Below are 21,082 nucleotides of genomic sequence, written 5' to 3' on the forward strand. Positions count from 1 at the left end.
TCACAGTGACAGGTCACACAGCACCTTCCTGTAGTCCTGAGGCTGCCTTTGCTTTCAGGCTTTAAGCTGTCCCTGACTGTCCCTAGGACACCCTGCCCAGCTGGTGATGCCAGGACACAGCTCTCAGCAGGGCTCTTACTTCCTACCCAAGGAGGAAACTTGCTGAGGTTCTGCAGCAAAACCTTCATCTTCTCCCTCACTTCCTTAGTCCACCTCTTCTAAGAGTGTAACAACCCCTTGTTTTTAAAGAAGGGGGCACCTTTAGGCTTTTCTCATAGAATCTAAGGTTGGAAAATCCCTCTGAGATCATCAAGTCCAGACATCAACCAAATACCACCACCAAGCCATGTCCTCAAATGCCACATCCACACATTTTTTAAACATTTCCAGGGATGGTCACTCCACCACTTCACTGACTTTGGCAAAGAGACAGAACTGCAGTTCTGTCCTGATCCCCTCAGCATGAGGAGCTGTGTTCTGCAGGCTGGGAGCTCTCAGGGGTGAGGGACAGACCTGGGCTCTGCCCCCTGAGCTGGCTCTATCTATCTATCTATCTATCTATCTATCTATCTATCTATCTATCTATCTATCTATCTATCCTTTGGTGGCTCTATCAGCCCTTTAAAGCCTGCCTTTTGAAAACAAAACAAACCAAAACTGAAGTGAAAGAGGCTTTTCCTGCCCCATGCCAAGCTCTGGCAGCGTGCTCTGCTCCTGAGCTGCAGTGAGCAGCTGCTGTTTGTGGAGATGCTCAGCTCTGGAGGGCTCTGAGGGAAAACTGCCCGAGCATCCAGCTCTCCTACACGTGCACAGCCACTTACTCAGCCCCAATAACTGTGCTGCAGGCTATCTTTTGCCTTCTTATTGTGCAGGGATTAAAGCCTGGCTGCCTTGATCAGAAAGCTGTCCTGATTGCTCACAAACTCTCAGCCTCCCCGGTTAAAACTGATTTAAAGAGACAGCAGAAGCAATGAGAAAACAGCTCCCGCTCCGTCCTTTAAAACAAACTTATTTTTGACACCTAATCAGACTCATTCCTGTTTCCTTTGCCAAGCTGCTTTTTAGTTTTGATCTCACAGGGAGGGAGGCTTTGGTTAGGAGGAGGTAGAAACTCTTGGAGAGGAGAAAGGCTGAGTGAATAAAGGCACCTGCAGCACGGTGCTGCCTCTGCCCCTCACCTGCTCTGTGACCTTGGCATGTGGCTCTGGCACCTGGGCTTGGATTTCCCTGCTTTTAAAGGAGGGGAAGCAACCAGTTCCCTCCTCCGCACGGCATTTGGAGACAACGAGCTGCAAAGTGCTGAACCCGAGCAGCAGAACCATTCCCGTCGCCTAATGACAGCTCCAGAGAAGTAGCAGAATAAATCCATTTCCCCCATCTCTTCAAGCACAGCTAATGAAAAGAAAAGAAAGCCCCTGCCCTGGCTGAGAGCAAGCAGCAGCGCTGCAAGTGATGCTCCGAAATGCAGGGAACACGCCGAGTGCAGGAATTCGGTCACAAGGCTCGTTTGCAAATTAATGGCTAAATGAATTAAATGAAAGCATGGGATTTCTCCTGGGGAAAGTCTAGTCACGGTCGCAAGGAGAAGGGGAGGGGTTGTGGGGCTGGGATGACATAATCACGTTTGCGAATCACCAGCAGTGTGCATGCTTTAATCCATTAATGGGGTTTTTATCTGTGATCATAAAAAGCAGGTTACACTCAGCCTGGAAGGGAGTGAGGGTTGGAGGAGAGGGGAGGGGAGAGAAAGACAGAGAGGGAGAGAGAGGCAGAAAGCAAGGGAGAGGCAGAAAGGGAGATTCACTGGCAGGCTGGGGGCTGATAATTGGGGATCTCAGGAGAGCAGCTCCTCCGAATGGACCGACGGCAGGCAGTGGTTCAGCCCTGCTGATATTCCTGAGCCCTCCTTGCAGTTTGATGGGCATTCCCAGCGCTTCTGTGCACGTCTCGGGAAGCGTTGACGTGGAGAGGAGCAGCGAGGAGGGGGAGGCTGGAGGAGCAAGCGGAGCTGCTCCAGGCAGGGCGGGCATGCAGGGCAGGCGGGCTGGCCAGGGGGGCGAGCCGGGGGCGCCCCGCACCATGGTCCCCCCGCTGTCCCTGCTGTGACTGCCCGCACCATGAGCACCTGGGAGCTGCTGCTGGCCTTGGCGGTGGTGCTGCTGATGCTCGTGGCCCTGCTGGCCAACGTGCTGGTGCTGATGTGCTTCCTGTACAGCGCCGACATCCGCAAGCAGGTGCCGGGCTTGTTCATCCTCAACCTCACCTTCTGCAACCTGTTGATGGCCGTCTCCAGCATGCCCCTGACCTTGGCCGGGATCATTTACAAAAGTCAGCCGGGAGGAGACCAGCTCTGCCACGCTGTGGGCTTCCTGGAGACTTTCCTCACCAGCAGCTCCATGCTGAGCATGGCAGCTCTGAGCATTGACAGGTGGATTGCTGTGGTCTTCCCCCTGAGTTACCACTCCAAGATGAGGTACCGGGACGCCGCTCTCATCCTGAGCTACACGTGGCTGCACTCGGCGTCCTTCCCCATCGCGGCAGCTTCTCTCTCCTGGCTGGGTTTCCACCACCTCTACGCCTCCTGCACGCTCTACAGCAAGAGACCCGAGGATAGGACACAGTTTGTGATTTTCACTGGGGTCTTCCACGCCCTCAGCTTCCTGCTGTCCCTCGTGGTCCTGTGTTTCACATATCTCAAAGTGCTGAAGGTGGCACGGTTCCACTGCAAGCGGATCGACGTGATCACGATGCAGACCCTGGTGCTGCTGGTGGACATCCACCCCAGGTAGGAACCCTGAGGAGGGGCTCAGTGTTGTGGCGAACAGAGACTAATCTGTCTCACAGCAGGGGATGGGGAGGGGGGAAAAAACCCCATCCTTTCAGCAGGGTTCTATTCTGCATGCTTCTTTTCACTTGTGTTTAATTCTCTGATTGCAAGACTCATTTTTTGTTAGGACTTGTTTTGGGAGGCTGGGCAAACGATCAGGTAGTTTTGGCCAGGCATGCACTTTCCTTTGAGACAGCAATCAGATCTCTGCCCTTTGTCTCTGAAGGTGCATTTAGTGGTCGACAGCTTTGCGTATTTTGGGCACTGCCAGCCCAAACCCCGCTGCTGGATCCCTGAGAGGGAGGAGGCTGCACATGTCCCTTGGAGTTTGGAAGGGAAGCTGAGCACTGCCTGCTGCTCCTTTTCCCAGCACTTTCCCCGTTGCTGTGCTCTCAGTAACTTTACCATTCCTGAATGCAGAATCCTTAAGGGAATTACATCTGCAAAATTCGTGTGCTGGAACGCCTGTACTTAAACCTTAAGTGAGAGAGAATTCAGCAGCAATGTTAATGTGACAAACAAGGGGTGTATAAAACTCATTTCAAATGAGAGATTTTAGGCAAGTCCCTTGTGCCTCAAGACAAGAGAAGTCCCCAGAGACTGGCAGGATTGTGGGCTGGACGGCAAGAACCAAACAGGGAGAGAGGAATGTGTGCAAAAGTCACACCAGGGATTATGCACAAGCCACAAATCTCTCATGAATAATCGATGTACAGATCTGGAAGGGATGCAGGCTGTGGTGCGTGACACAGGGAGAAATCTGCCTGGAGGAGAGGAGGGCAGAGAGCAGACAGAGAGGGCAGTCCCACACATCCCATCTGACCATCCCTGCTCCCCTCTCTCCAGCAGCCTCTCCATTTGCAGGCAGCCAGGAGCAGAGCTGCAGGGCTCAGAGCACATGTGGCTGTCCTCAAACACGGGTCATGGCTTGGGGATGCCTGAGGCTAAGACAAATAAGTCTGGAAGGATCAGGGCAGGGCAGCACATTTGAGAGGAACAGAAACATTTGCTCAGAATTCTCCTTTTAAGCTGTTTGAGCTGTCTCCTGACCAAGAATGCAGAGCAGAACTTTGGGCAAGTCTTGCTGCCATTCTTGAGAAACACAGGTATAAATCTTCCCTTATTTCCCAAGTCACACTGAGGAAAAAACACCCTCCTGCCCTGTGTGCAGTCTGGTTGATGAACTGTGCCTCCACTGCCTTAGTTCCTGCAGCATGAGGGGATGTGGTGGTTAAAGTGCCATAAACCCACCAGGGCTGTCTGAAACCCCACTCATTTTGCCTAATGCTAAAAGTATGCCTGGACTGCACAGGAAAGTTTAGTAAAAGGGCAAAAATCTCAGTGCTGCTTCTCCTCCTCTGCATTTTTTCTGGTTGAGGCTGGTTTGAGGGTGTTTGTGCATTTTGTGATCCTCTCACTGCGGGATGGATTCAGTGGGGATGTGGGAGTGATGTTTCCTTTCCTCAGGGGAGACAGAGCAGTGCAGGCTCTTTGCTGTGAGTGACCTGCCCCTCTGCCTTTACCTCTGGCATCAGCTTATTCTCCTGCCTCTCTCTAAGGAAGGAGTGTTGTAGTTTCTTTCCTGCAGAGCTGGTGGCTGATTTGACCCCTGGAGGGGCTGCTTCCACCAGTGACAGCTCCTGCTGCTGGAAGGGGCAGATCTCAGGCCACCTTCCCTCCTGTGAGAGCTGCACAGGGGCTGCAGCTCTGCTGGAAGAGCCAGTGATGCTCAGGAATGCCTGACATAACCAAGGCATCATTTGCATTATGTAACAGGCAGCTCCAGGGTGCTCTGAGAGCACAGCCCTGCATGCTGGGAGAGTCCAAATGGGAGAACAAAGTTTGCAATCCCACTTTAGGCTGCTCTGACTCCTCTGGCTCTTTGCAGGGTCCAGTTTCAAGGCTGGGAAATGAGTATAGACAATTTTCTGCCTCCTGTGACTCAGAATGCACCCGCAGGGGGGTCTAGTGACAGTGTTGTGACAGATGGCTTTATTACCTGTGACTTAGAGAGGTATGAGTGATCTCCTGAAGATCATTCAAGATGAGCACAAAGGAAACCTCCAAATACCCAACAAATTTGTGTGAATGCTTGGGGCACGTGGCATTTCAAGTTAGCTCAGGCTTTCTCAGTGGATCCTGCTTTTTCTTTGTTCTTAAGACCAAAATATCTTGGGTATTGTGGGAGATTTGGGAAAAACTTCACTTAAGTGCTTAACCCATGTATTTCTTAATTCAAATTATCTAGACTATCTTTTTGGTGTATCCAGCTCTACATCTTAAGGTCCAATATCCCATAAACTTTGTTTAAAATACCAAACCTTCAAAGGGATATAGCTCAGATTTCCCAGGATATTAAAATCTTTAAGTGAAAGCTTAGTCAATAATCCTGTTCTGTTACTGATGTCACTACTGGAACTCACATGTATCTTATTTTAGTGCATGAAAGTGTGATGCAAAAACAAAATATTAATCTGTGTACATTGTCTACATGAAGAAGTGAGATAAAAACCCCTCCTGTGTGATGTGGTATTTATTGGATGCATCTGGAAAGTCTGAACACAAGAAATGGATTTAACTCTACCAGGACAGTCATGGGTGAGTTCCAGGCGTGAGAGACACTTTGTATGTGCCAGAAAGGAAAAGATGTAACTGGGGAAACAGAGAGAAAAATTACAGCAGCCTCTCCTCCCTAACAACACCTTAATTGAACCTGCTTTGGAGATTCACTTTCCTGTATTGCCATGGGCTTGGGATATTGTGAATTTAAGGATACAGCTCTTAAATGAAGCTCATGAAACTCTCAGATCATTTTTCTGCACATCAGAAATACTGAATGAATACTCCAAGTTCTCCAGCTCTTGCAGAATTGAAAGCACATAGGTTCCCTTGAAAAGGTGGATTTTTTTTTTCCCTTCTCAGCTGTCATTTCTAGCTGCAAATAACTCACACATACAACATGTAACACCTTTAAATGCGTCGTATTCTTTAAGAGAAAGACAATTTGTTAGGAGAACAAACTTTTCCTCCAGTATTTATTTCATCACATCATGATAGCTGGGGCCTGGCAATGTAAGACAAATTTAGAATGGAACAAAAGAAACACTTTAATACAACCAGAGGAACACATTGCCACAAAGATCACTGAAACACGGAGATCCTCAGGACACAACATGTGTTTGGATGGTGATAAAACATTTACAGATGAAGTAAATAATGTAAGGGTATGGCCATGAGCCTCAGAGCTGCCAGAGTGTGGAGCCTGAGAGTGAGTCATCAATTAAAAATTTACAAAAAAATTAACAAAAAAGAAAAAAAAAAAAAATATATATATATATATATAAAGGTCATGGGCCAGCCCATTCAGTTTACCTGAGAAGTGACTGTGTGACTGTGAGATCTGATCTTTGCAAAGGGGTTTATTGAGGCACAGGCAGTCCTGGCACTGGGACACACCAGTGCTGCCCAACCCACCTGCCTGGAGCAGACAGGAACTCATCCACTCCCCCTGAAATCATGGGGAGCACAGGGGTCAGACAGAGGAGGACGCTGAGCTTTCACATTCATCACAGTTTTCATGAGTGAAGTGCTGATTTCAGGGATTTCTTGCACTGAAAGCAAGGTGTCAGCCCTGTGCTCCTTGCTGGCACGCCAAGGGTGTTCAGAGCTGCTGAGACCAACACAAAACTCAAAGGAAAAGCTCTTCTAAAATGCCATAGGTAGGAAGATCCCCAAGGTGTGACTCATGTGCACCTGTTCAGTTAGAAACAGGTGAGCAGTGAGGATATCCCAGGACTGTGGATTTATGAAAGAGTTCCAGCTCTGTGGAGCTTTCAGCACAGCAGCCCTGCAGAACTGATGGGTTATTTGTGGCCACACAGCTCACAGCTATGGGATACAGGGAGAGCTCCCACATTGGGCTGAAGGTTCAGAGTGTTCTTTTTCCCATTATGATTTTGTTGTTTTGTTGGTTACCTTGCTGGGAAGTTTCTCCTCTCCAAGGCAGTGGTGTTGGAATTGCTGTTTCTAGGGAAGAAGCGTGCCGCCTATCCCACTCTGGATCCTTTCCAAATCTCTGAGTATCATCTTGCCTGCAAATACAGCTTACAGTAGTTCAAAAAGGAGCTGCAAACTGAATTCAAGGATGAATTCCACCAATTTCACTATAGATCAGTTGATATAATGGGGGTGTGTGCACAAAAATACACAACAATTTATCAGTAACTTCGTGGAGGGCAAGATGACAGTGCAATAAAATTTGGTGTAGTCCCGTTTCAAAGCAGTGCAGCTGTAATTTGTGCAGTTAAAGCAGGTTGCTCCCCATCATTCCGTGGTGGAGCCAGTGCAGCTGTGGCTGCTGCTGTGGCTGATGCTGTCTGTTGGTGTCACAGCGTGCGGGAGCGATGTCTCGAGGAGCAGAGGCGGCGGCGGCAGCGGGCAACGAGGAAAATCAGCACCTTCATTGGCACCTTCATCCTCTGCTTTGCACCTTATGTCATCACCAGGTGAGTGAGCCACGTGCTGGAAAAGCTGCTGAGATGCTCCTGGCTCAGGGAATTTGGGCACTCTGAGCAGGATCCAGTCTCCTGTGGAATTGTGATGTGGTTTCCGCTCCTGTAGCAGAGGCTGCATTTACTGAAATAACAAATGCTGTAAAATGTCACAGAGCTCACCCAGCCCAGTCAGTGAGCTGATTGAATAGGAAGGATTAGGAAACGAGTCCATAAGGTTTTGCAAACTTTTTTTTTTGTTGTCACCTACTGCTCTGATTGACTTCCCAGTCCAGGGTTGATCTCCAGGGAAACACTCACCTGAATAGCTCAGACTGTAAAAATTTGGTCAACAAGATTCAGCTGAGGTGAGAACAGAGTCCACAACAGTTCTGTCTGATTGGTTAGGGTTTATTAGTCATAAATATCAAATATCAAAGCTGTGCTCATAACTGAAGAATCTCCTCATGATTTATGGTAGATGTCTATCCACCAGCTTATCTTTGGAAATGGCTCCTGTGGGAAGCACTAAATTTCTCCCGTGAAATAAAAAGTGTTAGGAAGTGAGTACATCCAGAAAAAAACATTATCTAGCTGTTGAAGGAAATTTACAGCTTGCATTCTTTATAAGTTTTTGGAAAAAACTGAGATGCTGTTATGCACAACAGAAAAATTAAAAAAAGTTAAGACAGCTCCTATTCCAATACTATTAAATAGAAATTAGTGGGGCTCACCCACTAGTGAAATTCAGATTCACCTTGAAAAAAATAATTGAAAAATCTTGATTAAGAATCAGTATATTGGAACATTTGGCCAACCTTGAGCTTTTCCAAAGCAGTGTAATACCCTAAATTTCCAGAATTAGAAAATTAAAGTAATTTACGAGAATTACCTTCGCTTTCACTTCGTGGCCACAAGACACCACTGCAAGCCAGGCACTTAAATGGCATGAAAGGACATTTAGCCTTAATCCTCAAGCTGTAAGATATTAAAGTAGTTGTCTTTTTGCAAATGGTTAATTTTCATTTCATGTTGGCTCTCTGAACTTAAAGAAAATCCTCCCAGTTGCAGAACAGCTGGCAGCTTATCCTGAGTGATAATGAGTGCTCTAACCAGATCTGTCAGGAATATTTTTGTGTTTCTCCAAAGGCATCTCAGCACTGAGGTACCACCTCCTCTTCACTCCTTGGCATCCCAGTTTGTGTCCCAGTAGCCTCAAATACAGAAAAGGGGGATGAGAAATCCTGAGCCTCCTCCTTTTGGTCTGTAAAGGATCACTTTAATGGAACAGCTTCTCCTCAGAGGGTGGTGGTGAGCAGAGGACAGATGCAGGGTCCTGGGTGCTTGAGGATGTTTTTGGGGTAGGGGGGAGCTGGTCAGGCAGGTCAGGAGGGGAGAAGTCTCCCACATTCCTGCCCTTTTACACTGTGACCTGTGCAAAAGGATCCCTGCACAGCAGGCTGAGGGATTCCCTCTGGAGATCCTCTCTGGACACTTGCAGGGCTGGGTGCTCAGCACACTCATCCCTGCCTTCCCTGGGGACTGGGAAAATTGGATTTTAATTGTGTGAGCAAGTAGTAATTTCTGGATTATGTCCAGTGCTTTGCACTCTCAAGAGGGACACAGTCAATCACAGCTCAGGCTGTGGACAGAAGTCAGGAGAGGGAGTGCCTTGCTCAGCCTCTCCTTATCAGCAATATATTTCAATTAAACATGCTTTAAGCACTCCCTGAGCTGGGGGTTGACAGCAGCAAATCACAAGGTTTTACTATCACATCTTCCTGTTTCCACACTAAAAATATTCCATGAACGAGTGGAGGAGTTGTGCTCCTGACCCCAGACAGATAAAACCTTCTCTGGGTAAACCAGAAAAAACAGAGTTTTTCAGATCACATTGAGGTAAAAATCAGATTTTTTTTTTCCCAGCACTTCATTTATCAAGAAAACACCCTTCTAATTAGTTCAGTGGATGACCTTAAGTAGTGTATCAGAATCTGATTGTCTTTGATCCAATGTTTCACTTTACCAACATGACAGGTGTAATCCCCCACATCAGATATTTCTAGGCATAGCTTGGTTTTGTTTTGTAAAATAATCCACTGCTACACATCTCTTTCTTTGCTATATTTATCACTATGAAATTAAATATACTTGCTCCAAACCACTTTTCTCCAAGGAACTTTTTCATAAGAAAAATGAAGATAAGTTATACAGGTTTCTAATATTCATTTCCAACTCCAGGCATTTCATACTGAAATACAGAACTTTGCTCATGTAAGTTAATAAGTGCTGTCAACGTGTGAGGAAATTGGCCTTAAATTAAAAATCCTGAAGTAATAGCAGGCAGAAGTTCACAGTCCCAAGCCCTCAGGTTACAGAACAGGATGGTGGAAGAGGCAGAAGATGATTAAAATCCTGTTGTATCATCCCTGGGGGACAGAGGGTAAGCAAACCCTGTTTTTAAACTGTTGTTTGCCTTCTGCATGTGCAGATCCTGCTTGGGCACACAGAATTCTTCTGCAATTTGTGTTTTTCAGCATCCCAGCTGGGTGGGCACACGATCAGTAAAATATTTAATGTAGTGATTAACTGCACATGGAAATAAAGGATTTCCAGTGTGCATGATGTGTGTAGAGATCAAGGTCACACTCTTCAACATGGCATTCTCATTTGTTTACTGAAGGGGAAATAAAATAATTGGCTAGCCATGTGAAATGACACAATCTACACAGTTAGAAGCTTCTAAATATGAACAGTATATCACAGAAAAAGAGCTTACAGCTTTGAAATCAAAAGGGTTTGAAGAGCAGACAGTAGAAGAGAGGCTTATGAAAGCAAGCCAGGGAATTATGTAGTTGATACTGTAAAATTTAATTTACAGGTAGCACTGAAATATTAATGTTCCCTCACTGAAAATGTCTCTTTTAGGCTGAAAGGTTTCATGAAAATGGAAGCTGTGCATATAATTTCCCTCACAAATGAGAAACAAAACCTTCCAAAGGCAATAAATCCTGTGATATGCCTTGAAAGGCTGACATTTAATTGTTTGTACATGAAATGGAAATGCATAGCTCAGGGTTTGGCTACATTTCTGTGTTTGCTGCTTGATAAGAGCAAACTTCATTTACCATAAAAAATAATGCATGAGAATTGAAAAATGTGTAAATGTCAAGGAAGCTTACAGAAGACAAGGAAAATATTTAAGATTTTGTTAATAAAAGTGTGGGCTTTTCATTTGATCAGTCAATGAAGGTAAAATTAGCAAGTCTAGGCTTGCAACCCTGAAGTGTCTACTTGATGTGCTTTAAATGGAGACTGCTAATGTCTCATAGAACTGACTGACAGAGCCTCAGACACAAATTTGTCATATTTTGCTTGTTCAAGGCATCCGCTGAATTTAATTAAACATAATCAAATTCACATCTGTAAAGCCCTCAGTAAAAATAAATCATCCAAGTGAAATCCAACATGATGAAATTCAGAATGTGAAGTAGGCATCGAATAAATGAAGTGGAGAACAACAAGGATGGTTCATGGTAGATTACAAAGCAAATATGGCTGGGTAGATGATTAATTTCCAGATTGTCAGTTCTCATTTTAGAACGTGTTAATGTGGATGCCATAAGTTGCATTTCATTAAAGAGGGAATACACCAAATGAGACCACCTGGAAGCTCAAACAGATTAAAATCATGTCTCAGTTCTGATCTTTGTAGGAAAGATAACGACCATGAATTACAAGGAGAGGTTGGAAGAACATTTATTTAGCTGAGGTGAGAGAGAAATGGGACAGATGAGGGTTCTTTGGGACCTCAGAGCTGCTGAGCCCAGCACCACCAGTAGAGCGGCACAAACAATGCCCAAGTATTTCCATGTGACATTCCCATGTCACCTGAAATGTCACTCACATTGACTGGACTGTGACATCTGCCAGCATTATTTTAAATAATGATTTGTAGTGAAAGGTTATGGAATGGGGGTAAAATGACTGAGGGAAACAAAGTCCTCATCTCTAAACTGCTCAAAGTACCAACATTATTGTCATTGCTGCTGCAGGATGCTCCTTGTCTGGAGGAATGTGACCCCCTGAAGTATTTCCCAGGCAGATTTCAGAACATCTGCTGCTGCACACAGGTCCAGCAAAGATCTGATCTGCCATGTGGGGCTCTGCAGCAGCACACGTGGCTGTTTGGCCTCTGTGAAAATCAATAGTTTTAGCAGCTATAGAGGCATATTGAACAGAGCTGCCCTTTGATGGTGCTCAAAGACGTGGGGAGTTATCAATATTTCCCTGTCAAAAATGCACTCTGTACACAGTGAAATATCTGGGCTAGATATGAGCAGTATCTCTTATATGAGAGCTCTTCCTTCTCCCCCTCCCTTAATTATTTAAGAGTTTTGTCTTGCTGAATTTGTTGCAAATGTGAATCCTTGCCCTTTGAACTCACCAGTTTTTTAATTCCAGGTACAATCCATCTCTCAGGGATGAATTTTCCTTCTATGGCTCAGACAGAGTTTAAAGCCATCGAACTCTCTGTAGGGGCTGGACTGGCCAAGAGAGCTGGGTAGGAATGGTGAGGTGACTCAGATGCTCTAGAGGGGACCTAGAACCACGAGTTCAGACTGATGCTGGGTTTTTAGTTTGCTCACAGCAGAGGAATTTGACTCCCATGAGACCAAGCAATGGCATTTTGTCAAGCAGACTCCAAGTTCATATTTGCAGCCTTTAAAATTTATAAGAGGAGGACAACATACACATTTTCATGAGTAGGGGTTTCTTTTCTATAGTTTTGTTGCAATTGCCCAGCGATAATTTGAGGGTTTGGGGTGGGTTATTGTAATTTTTGATGTTCACTCTTTCACCCTCCCTCTTTCCCCAGACTTGTGGAACTATCCTCCGTGGCCCACATCAGCTCCCACTGGGGGATCATCTCCAAGTGCTTAGCTTACAGCAAAGCCGTCTCAGACCCTTTTGTGTACTCTTTGCTGCGGCACCAGTACAAGAAGACGTGGAAGGACATGCTGAACAAGGTGCTCAAGAGGAGCTCCATCAACTCGTCGGCGCTGGCGGGCGAGCGGCACGGCCGGAGCGTGCCGGCGCCGGGCGAGTGAGGGGCTGCCGGGCACACAGCCCGTCTGGGACAGCAGCTGCCTCACCCCAGAGCTCTGCTCAGCCCTCCAGCTTCTTGGAGGCAGCTGTGGGCAGGGCTGAGTCCCTCCAAAGGCCCATGTAACGTGCAGGCTGCTCGTCCTCCCTCTGGCTGGAAGAGCGCTATTGATCCGTGGTCAGGCTCCATAAATACAAATCTCCCATTGATTTCCATCAGCAGCTATAGATAACAAACTAGTCCTCAGCAGAGGGATTCGTGAAAGTAATGGGAGCAAACTGCTGCTGGCTCAAGATTATTCTGAAAAGCTGCAGAGGGGTATTTGTGCTGTGCTTGTCATTGGCTGCAGGTAAAGTTGCCTCTGATGTAGCTGCCAACGTGGCTTTACAGAAACCACCCCACCCTAATGGCTTGAGAAGGTTGTGTCTAGAAAATATCTTAATGGGAAAAGCTTAAAAAAGCCCCCAAGCTAAATATTTATCCAGCACCCAACACAGTTCAGCCTTTTCTGATTTATATTTTAGGAAGAATCCCATAGAACTGAAGGAGGATAAAAACCACTTTTGGAGTGTGCTGGATTCAGCCATGTCTTCTCTAAATTTTTTAAGTTATTCACATAGAATCCCACTAATATTCTCTCCATTAAATTTCAGGAAAAGACAAATGGCAGACAGGGTGGAAAGGTCAGGATGCCTCCTGCCTACCTTCCATATATCTGAGCTCTGAATAGCTGGATTTTGCCCAAAGCTGCAGATCTGGGCCCTGTGCCCAGGAGGAAAAATAACAAATCTCTTTTTCTGAGGAGTTATTAATCATGGAGTTTTTTTCCTGCTTAAAGGAAAGATGAGCCTAAATCTGAGTTTCAAGTATAATTTCCAAAGCAAATGGAGCACAAATAATAGGGCTCCCTCTCCACCATGAAAGTGGAGCCAATAATCTGAATCCACATCTGAATGTGCAAATCTCTGGAGGTGTCAGTACAAACCTTTATAGCTCTGGATTGCAGTTCTGCATAGGAACATTATTAACATTTACCATGCACTCAGATGCCTGCCCAGATTTTTAAATAAGCTTGGTTAATTAGGCTTCATAATGCAATGGTAGCTCCAATAGCAGCTGGCACAACTGGCTGTGCTGCCATCTATCCCTGCTCATATTCCAGCTGTCAATGGCATTCTGAGGAAATAAGGCCTCAAGTTGCAAAATATGTGGGATTACTTTTTAGTTGCCACCTTCTCTCATGCAGGAAAAGGGCTTGGCATGTTGCAAAAAATGTCCACTGTTGAATTTTCTGGCCTGTGATACAAAACCCAGACTGGGGACTCAGTGAGGGGCTTCACCCCAAAGTCAGTGAATGTGGGATAACACCTCAGTTATTATCTGAAGATTATCAGCTACCATGTAAATTAAAAATTTCAGCTTTATTCTTAATTTCAGTTATAAAAAATACCATAATTACAATAAACTCCACACATAATTATAGCAAAATAATTTAGGAAAGCCTAAATTAACATTTAAAACACTGCATTGAAATGAGCCCTTAGCCAGATTAAATAGTCTACCTCATCTTAATAATTTTGTTTTTTAGGCTTAGCATAATTTTCTCAGGTGCAATAGATAAAAACACCCAGTTCAGTATTTGTTCCTGAGGAAATTCAAGACATATTGATGATGGGACTGTATTAGAATACAGGATGTTCTAAAGTTGATTGTTACTGAGTTAAAAAGATAAAAAGCTCCACTTTGAGCATGTTTGACTTAAATTGCACCAGGAAAGTCCACGGCTGTGATAAACTTACACATGGAGCTGATGCCAAAGTCAGTGGGAGGTTTGTATGTCAATAAGGGCAGCTCCAGAAACATTCAAACCTTCAAATTCAAAGAGAATAAGCTAATTTCCCAGGAGAAAAAAAAAACCAAACTATAATCCACTTAGGATGTCTAGTAATAGATGGAGAATACAGCACTGGACTTGTCTCATTATGCTTGTGTATCACAGTCAGTCACTGGTTGATTTACATCCACCATGAGCAATAAATCTCTCCCCTTGTATGTGTTTAAAAATTTGTCTCTCTTTCATGGTGCCTTTCTCCTATAATTAATCTTATAACAGAGAATAGATAGAATTTCCCTTTCCTTGCATCAGCTCTCTGTCATATTTTGACCATCTGAAGCAAGCAGGAGTTGTAAATGCTGGTGCTTGACAAACTGCCTCAGTACAGGAAATAAAAAATACCACCCCAGCATTTCCTGATGACATTTTATAGGATACTCAAAATATGGTACTGTGGCTTGTTAAGTGCTAGATTTTCAGCTGAATTCTTATAGGCAACTGGCAAAATTTTCTAAAATGTGTGTCTCAGTGATGAATGTAGATATGAGTAACTATCTGTCTGCTGAGTATTACATGTGCTACACAACACTCTGATTGGAGTGAGTTAAAATGATGCTGGTAAATGTAATAATGCTCAGTATTTATTATCTCTGCCCATGAAGCAGAGCTGTTCTCTTGTCTAACACGTGTGTGTGCAAGGGGGGAGGTGGGGAAATTTCCATCTGTAACTTAAATATTTTTGAAAAAAGTTTGTAAAGTTTGGCTGCAACCTGTGCCCAAAATCTGGAGCTGCATGTGCAAAATCTGGGCAGCTGCTTAGGCAATATGCATTTTCTGTTTGTTGTGTCTGTGACCCATATGCAATAGCTGCTCCTCACATGCATGTTCAATTAACATTTCCTTCATCTCTTGTAAATTTGGCAGGCAGAGCACTGGCAGATGATTAAGAGAATGCTGTCCACTGTGTTGTCTTGTGGATTCTGAGCTTTTTCCTTTGTTCATTTTAATGGTTTTTGCATCATTTCAGAGCCCTGACTGAGAATTGTGGTCCTGGTTTCTGTTGTGCTCTTGAGCCAGTCTGAGTGTGAAGATCTGGGTAACTGCAATTGGCAAAAACTATGAGGGACTGGTAAGGGTTTGTTGAACAATTATTAAGGACCAGGCTCTCTCTTGACATAAATCAAAATAATGGTGGTTTCACCTGAGGATTTGGTCCATTAGATAACTTTATCCAGGGTTTATAGATCCCTTCTCTATGTGTTTTTATGGTATTTACAAATGGAAGGATGTAAACAGGATTCAGGGAGTTCCTCTGATGTGCAAGTGCTCACTTCCAATGTCAGGCAACCACACAACTAATTCAGTTCCATCCCTGTTCATACACTTTGAGTAGATGGCCCTAAAAACCTCTTTTCAGTAGCCCTAAATCAGACTTTTTAAAACTTCCCTTATGTCTTAAAAAAAACCCCAAAATCTTAGAGATGAAAAATGCTCCAGACAAATCCTTATGGAGCCTGGTGACTGCTGCAGCTGTAGCCACACATATCACAGCACCCAGACAGCTGAGTTTGGAAGGAACCTCAAAAAGCCCCCAAAAGCCCCCAAAAGTCACATCCCTGCCTCTGGCAGTGATTCACCCTCTCAGTTTTGCCAATGCATTAGGAAATTATCTTGGTCTGCTTCAGGTCAACAGTAAAATCTTCTGGCAAGGATATTTTTTTAAAAAAATAACTTTGAGAAGACATTTTAGACTAAATAAAAAAATGAACAAACAAACAAACAAACAAACAAAAAAAACCCAGCTGTATCAGAACATTTTTAAGAGGTTCCAGAAGTGAGGCAGGACTGGGGGTCAGGGAGGCTGGGAAGCACAAACTGGCTCTGCTGCAAGGATTTGGGATTCCTTGGCTGCAGTGAGCTTTTCCCAGCCTGAGAGTTCTCCAGGTCTCTCAGACATTCCCTCATTCCCAAAGAAAAAGGTGAAAATCTGTCAAAGCCCCGTGGCTGTGCCATGGATTGGGCTGAGGCTGCCATGGAAGGATCCTCTTGGGTTTGGGAAGACTCTCCTGGTTTTCAGATGGTTTATGTATAAACTGCTCATGTTTGAATGTCCAGAGTCTAATTCTTAAATCCAAGAGGTTTAGGTCACTTGCAGAATGTGAATTTTTCTGGGCCCACATGCCTAAGGTTTCACATCTCCCTCACCTCTCTTAATCCTAATTGAAGAAGGCTCTGAATATCTTGTCCTGCACATTTTTATGGAACAACCCTTTGGAAATTGCTTTTCACTGCTCTTAGATCTCCCCACACTCAGTGTTCTTCTGATCAAACAAAGCTTAAAAGCAAAGCCTTCACACCTCTGTCAGCTCCTTGTTCCTTGACTCCAAAAATCACAGATCAGCACAGATCAGTTAGATCCTGAGCCCAGAGTCACTGTGTTTGCTTTGCTGGATTGTGAGGGCTGAGCACTGGATTTTGTGTCTGCAGAATCAGGGATTGTCTTTGTGACCTCCCCAGACCTGGATAAGTGAGAACAATGTCATCATAGCCTTAAATCTATTTATTTCTAATTTGCTTTTTATGCTTTCAGCATTCAATATAGTGAACATTTTTGATGGGTGAAATTTTTTTTTAGGAAAACCATCCTGCTCCAAAAGGCAGCTGTCCCTGTTGGGAGGGTGTAAAAGTTGACATGGAGAAAAGAGCTGCTGCAGTCTGTAAAATGTCAGCTTCTGACCTGCCCTCCTGGTGTGTTTGGTGTAAATGTGTATGTAGGCTTGTTGTTTTTTAATGAACTGGAGGAGTTGCTGTAGTTTATCATAAATGTCTATATTTTTAAGGAGAAGGATTAGCCCTACAGGCTCCAAGTGCCCTTCAGAAATGTGTGTGCCAAGAAGCAAAATCATCAGGGCTGTGATAGCAGGGATGGCAATTGTGGAGTAAAATAACTTTTTTTTTATTTAAGAAATGCTATTTCACATGGTTTCAATATACCCAAAGGCATGAGTCCATATGGCTGATTATCTACACATGAAGTCATGTTAGGAAAAGGATTTCCATTTGGAATTATTACTCATGGAATCATAGAGGGGATTTGGGTTGGGAGGGACATTAAAACTCATCCAGTTCCACCCCTGCCATGGCAGGGACACCTTCCCCTGTCCCAGTCCAATGTCCAGCCTGGCCTTGGGCACTGCCAGGGATCCAGGGGCAGCCACAGCAAATCTGGGCACCTGTGCCAATCTCACAGGGAAGGATTTTCCCCAAATATCCCAATCTCAACCCACTCTGTCAGTTTGAATCCATTACCCCTTGTCCTGTCACTCCCTGCTCTTGTCCAAAGTTTCTCTCCATCTTTCTGGCATTATGAACTTTTCTAGTCACTGTAGTTCTACACTTAGAGCTTTAAAACAAACCTTCTTTAAAAGTCATGCTAAGAACAGAAAATCAAAAGCATCCATTCCCTTGGGATTTGGATGCAGAGCTTTCTAAAGAAATGTCAGAGCATCTCAGTGAGACATCAGTGGGAATGCAGAACGGGCTGCAGCCTTTCCCTTTCTGTGCTCTGTATTGCACTTGTGTTAATCTGAGATCTGGAACAAAAACTTTAAAAACCCCCAGTCAGATACCAAAGTGTTTTAATTTACCTCCTGACCACTAAACCCTTGTGCACAGATAGGTGAATTCTTTTGCTAATGGGATCTATGACCAATAGAGAGAAAAAAAAAAAAAAATACAAAGGAAGAAATCTCATTAATTGAGTGACTTTTGTGAGGAAAAGTCAGTAAAATGCTTGGTGCCCTCAGGGTCACACAGCAAATATGTGACAAGGTTGGGACCAGTTGTCTGTGCTTTGTGCCCAGCCTCATTCAGATAAAATAAAGCTACCTGCATCAGCCAGACTAAAAATGGGTCTTTTTATAGCAGGAACCACAGGGCTTCCCAGATAAGACATTTGAAAACTATTATCACATATTGCCTTGGAAAATAGAAATAGGTGACTAAGAGGTGCCTTGATTAACTTTATTTATACACAGGGCATTTTCTAATCCTTAGATTTTTTTTCCCACAGCATTTTTATTTTTGAAGATTATTTTAGGATTAAAATTTCCATACATTTGGCAATCACTAATCATTCCCTTCTGAATTCTTGCAGGAATGTAACCATTACCAATCCTTCCAGATACAGTTGGATATAAACATTTGTCCCTAGATTAGACTATTAGAAGATTATTTGATTTCTAAAAACTTGTTAGGAGCTGGTTTTACAACTCCTTGCTGCAAGGGGAGGGGGGTTGCTTGGGTGAGTAAGGACCATTCATATCATGAGAGGTATGAGAAGTTCAGTCTGTGTATTTAAAATATTTTGTTTTGTTTTGCAAATATTGAAAACAGATGGTTTCCTATTTCTAAAAGCACCTAGAGCCAGTCTGAAGGAAGATAGTTATGAAATAACATTAATAGCTGCTGTAGATAGGGCATGTTTGATTATATTATTATAAATATTCCACTATAATTTATTGCATTGAACTCTTTTGTATAACAATGGGGTGTAATTACAGGGGTTATTTATTTAGGGGGAAAATGGGAATATCAAAGAAACCTTTCTAAATTGCATGGATAAAGGGATGCACAGACCTCTTTGTAATGACAACACTTAAGAGTGCCAGGAGCTAACATGGATTTTGGGGTCCCAGGTAAGCTAAACTCTGAGGCTCCTAAGAGATATTGTAGAGAAACAAATCCTTTAACCCCAAGGCAGACAATAAAATCCTCTGTGTCTACAGTATAAAGGAATACAACAAAATCATTATTATTCCTGAGTTCAGATTTTGAATACTGGGGCCTGTGCTGTCTGTTCTGTTTACAATGGCTTGTGCTTTGTGGATACATATCAAATGTTGTAATATATTTTTATTACAGAGAGTTAATGGTTATTACAAAGTGACATATATAAATAAATACATACTAAATCTGTATATTGTGATTTTGTTAACTTTACTGTTAATGAAATGTGATTATAATAAATGACTTGGCATGAGCTATTTTTTCATATAAAATTTATGTTTTAAAAAGTCTGTTTCACTTCATTGTTGTAAAAGTCAAGCCTGTGGTGTCATTGCAATGATATGACCTGGTCACCCCCTCCCATTTTTTTGGAAAGCAGCTACAAAGTCCATTTCAATGAAATATTCATTCCAATATGAGCAACACAAGTGGAATAATTGGGGAATCTGAATACACAATGCTTTTGTCCAGTCTTGAATATGTGTTTAGCCTTAGTACATGTAATTCTACTGAAGTTTAGTTGTTCCCTGACATCTTGGGCAGGTTCCAGGGTTGGTGTGAAACCAAGGGGCTTCTTCTTCCTGCTCCCTGAGCATCCTCCCCCATCCAGAATTCCCACAGAAAAGTCTTGGCTTGAAGATTCTTCCTCAACACCACCCAAGTGGCAAACCCTGCAAAGGGCAAAACTTCTGGTCCTCAAGAGCAGAGTCTGACATTGTCCATGTAAAGCCCAAATTCTTGGTCCCCAAATGGGTTTTTCTGATTTACAGAGATTGATCACTAATATTAATAACCAATAATTAATTTTATTAACAACATAGAATCACAGAATAGTTTAATTGGAGTGGACCTTAAAGGTCTCCTCATTCCACACCCCTGCCATGGGCAGAGACCTTCCACTACTGGCATCAGCACCATTTCCACTCTTCTCCCTGTGATCTCCAGACAGAGATTTGAGCTGAAGATTAAATTCCTCTCCAGTGCACAGATTAGGCCTCTTAAGGGCTCTTTTGCTTCCCATACAGGTGTTAAATCTCCACTGTAGAAAAGCAGAAGAGATCCCAGAAGAGCTGAAAATACACAGACATCAAATAATGTCTGATTTAACCAACACCATTACTTTGTGCTGTGTCTTTTATTCCCACTTCCCCCCATTATTTTAAATAACTATTTCCCACCTTTCTCTGGGCATGCCTCACCTCCCTGGCAGGCACACACTAACAGGAGAATCCAGATTAACACTCTGCTCTAACAAAGGCTGGCAGGGCTGGCTGAGGTAAATCATTTATTCACATTCAGCCTTGTAGCCACTTCTAATTTGTGCTGAGAGCAAGGCACAAACCAGGCTCCACCTGCAAAGATTTCAGTGTTATCGTTGAAAGGAGAAGCTGGCTCTGCAAACCTCAGTACAACAATCCTGCTCTCACACAGGGAAAGGCATTATCCCAAATCCAGCTCCATCCTGGGCTCCAGGCTCAGACAAGGGAAGCTGCTAACACCATGTGAGCCACTCTGGGATGCTGTTCCCTCTCTGAATCTGTGGGAGGTTTTATTTTGCCCTGGTCTCCATTACAACTCTTTTTTTTCATCCCTTAGGAAGGACCTAAATATTGTCTTTTACAGCACAAAGGCAAATGCAAAGGAATATTAATTCCTGGAAAGTTTTGCCTGGAGATTTAACAGAGACAGAATAATTATCTTGGAAAATGCAAGGAAATGTAGTTTCTAAGGACTTGCCATCTATATCATTATAAAACTTTTTTATTTTGCCATCATCATGCTAGAACTAATTTAAAAGCTTCATGCCAAATTTTGCTGGCCTGGTTTTAGCAGCTGCAATGCCAGCAAGGCAGGGGCACATTCCCACCATGGCAAAGCATCTGAAATAATGGAAATGTTTATTTAAATCCTTTGTGCAGTGCAGGAGAGGAGCCCAGGAAGAGCTGCAGGAGTCCCAACACAGAATAAAGAGCACAGAATAAAGAGCTCAGGTGTGTCCTTGAGCCACCCTGCTCCTGACTCTGGAGCACAACAAA

The 21,082-nt window shown here is 43.9% G+C and overlaps 1 protein-coding gene across 1 annotated transcript; it reads left to right on the forward strand.

Annotated features, from left to right (window-relative positions):
• The first annotated feature begins 1,983 nt into the window (after positions 1-1,983).
• GPR26 (G protein-coupled receptor 26) lies at positions 1,984-15,943 on the forward strand. Its single transcript, XM_056494908.1, has 3 exons — positions 1,984-2,785; positions 7,219-7,332; positions 12,197-15,943. Exons 1-3 carry the CDS (start codon positions 2,118-2,120, stop codon positions 12,426-12,428), a joined length of 1,014 nt encoding a protein of 337 aa, XP_056350883.1. The 5' UTR covers positions 1,984-2,117; the 3' UTR covers positions 12,429-15,943.
• The last annotated feature ends 5,139 nt before the right edge of the window (positions 15,944-21,082 follow it).

This window comes from Oenanthe melanoleuca, chromosome 6 (assembly GCF_029582105.1).
Source record: "Oenanthe melanoleuca isolate GR-GAL-2019-014 chromosome 6, OMel1.0, whole genome shotgun sequence".
NCBI classification, from domain to species: domain Eukaryota; kingdom Metazoa; phylum Chordata; class Aves; order Passeriformes; family Muscicapidae; genus Oenanthe; species Oenanthe melanoleuca.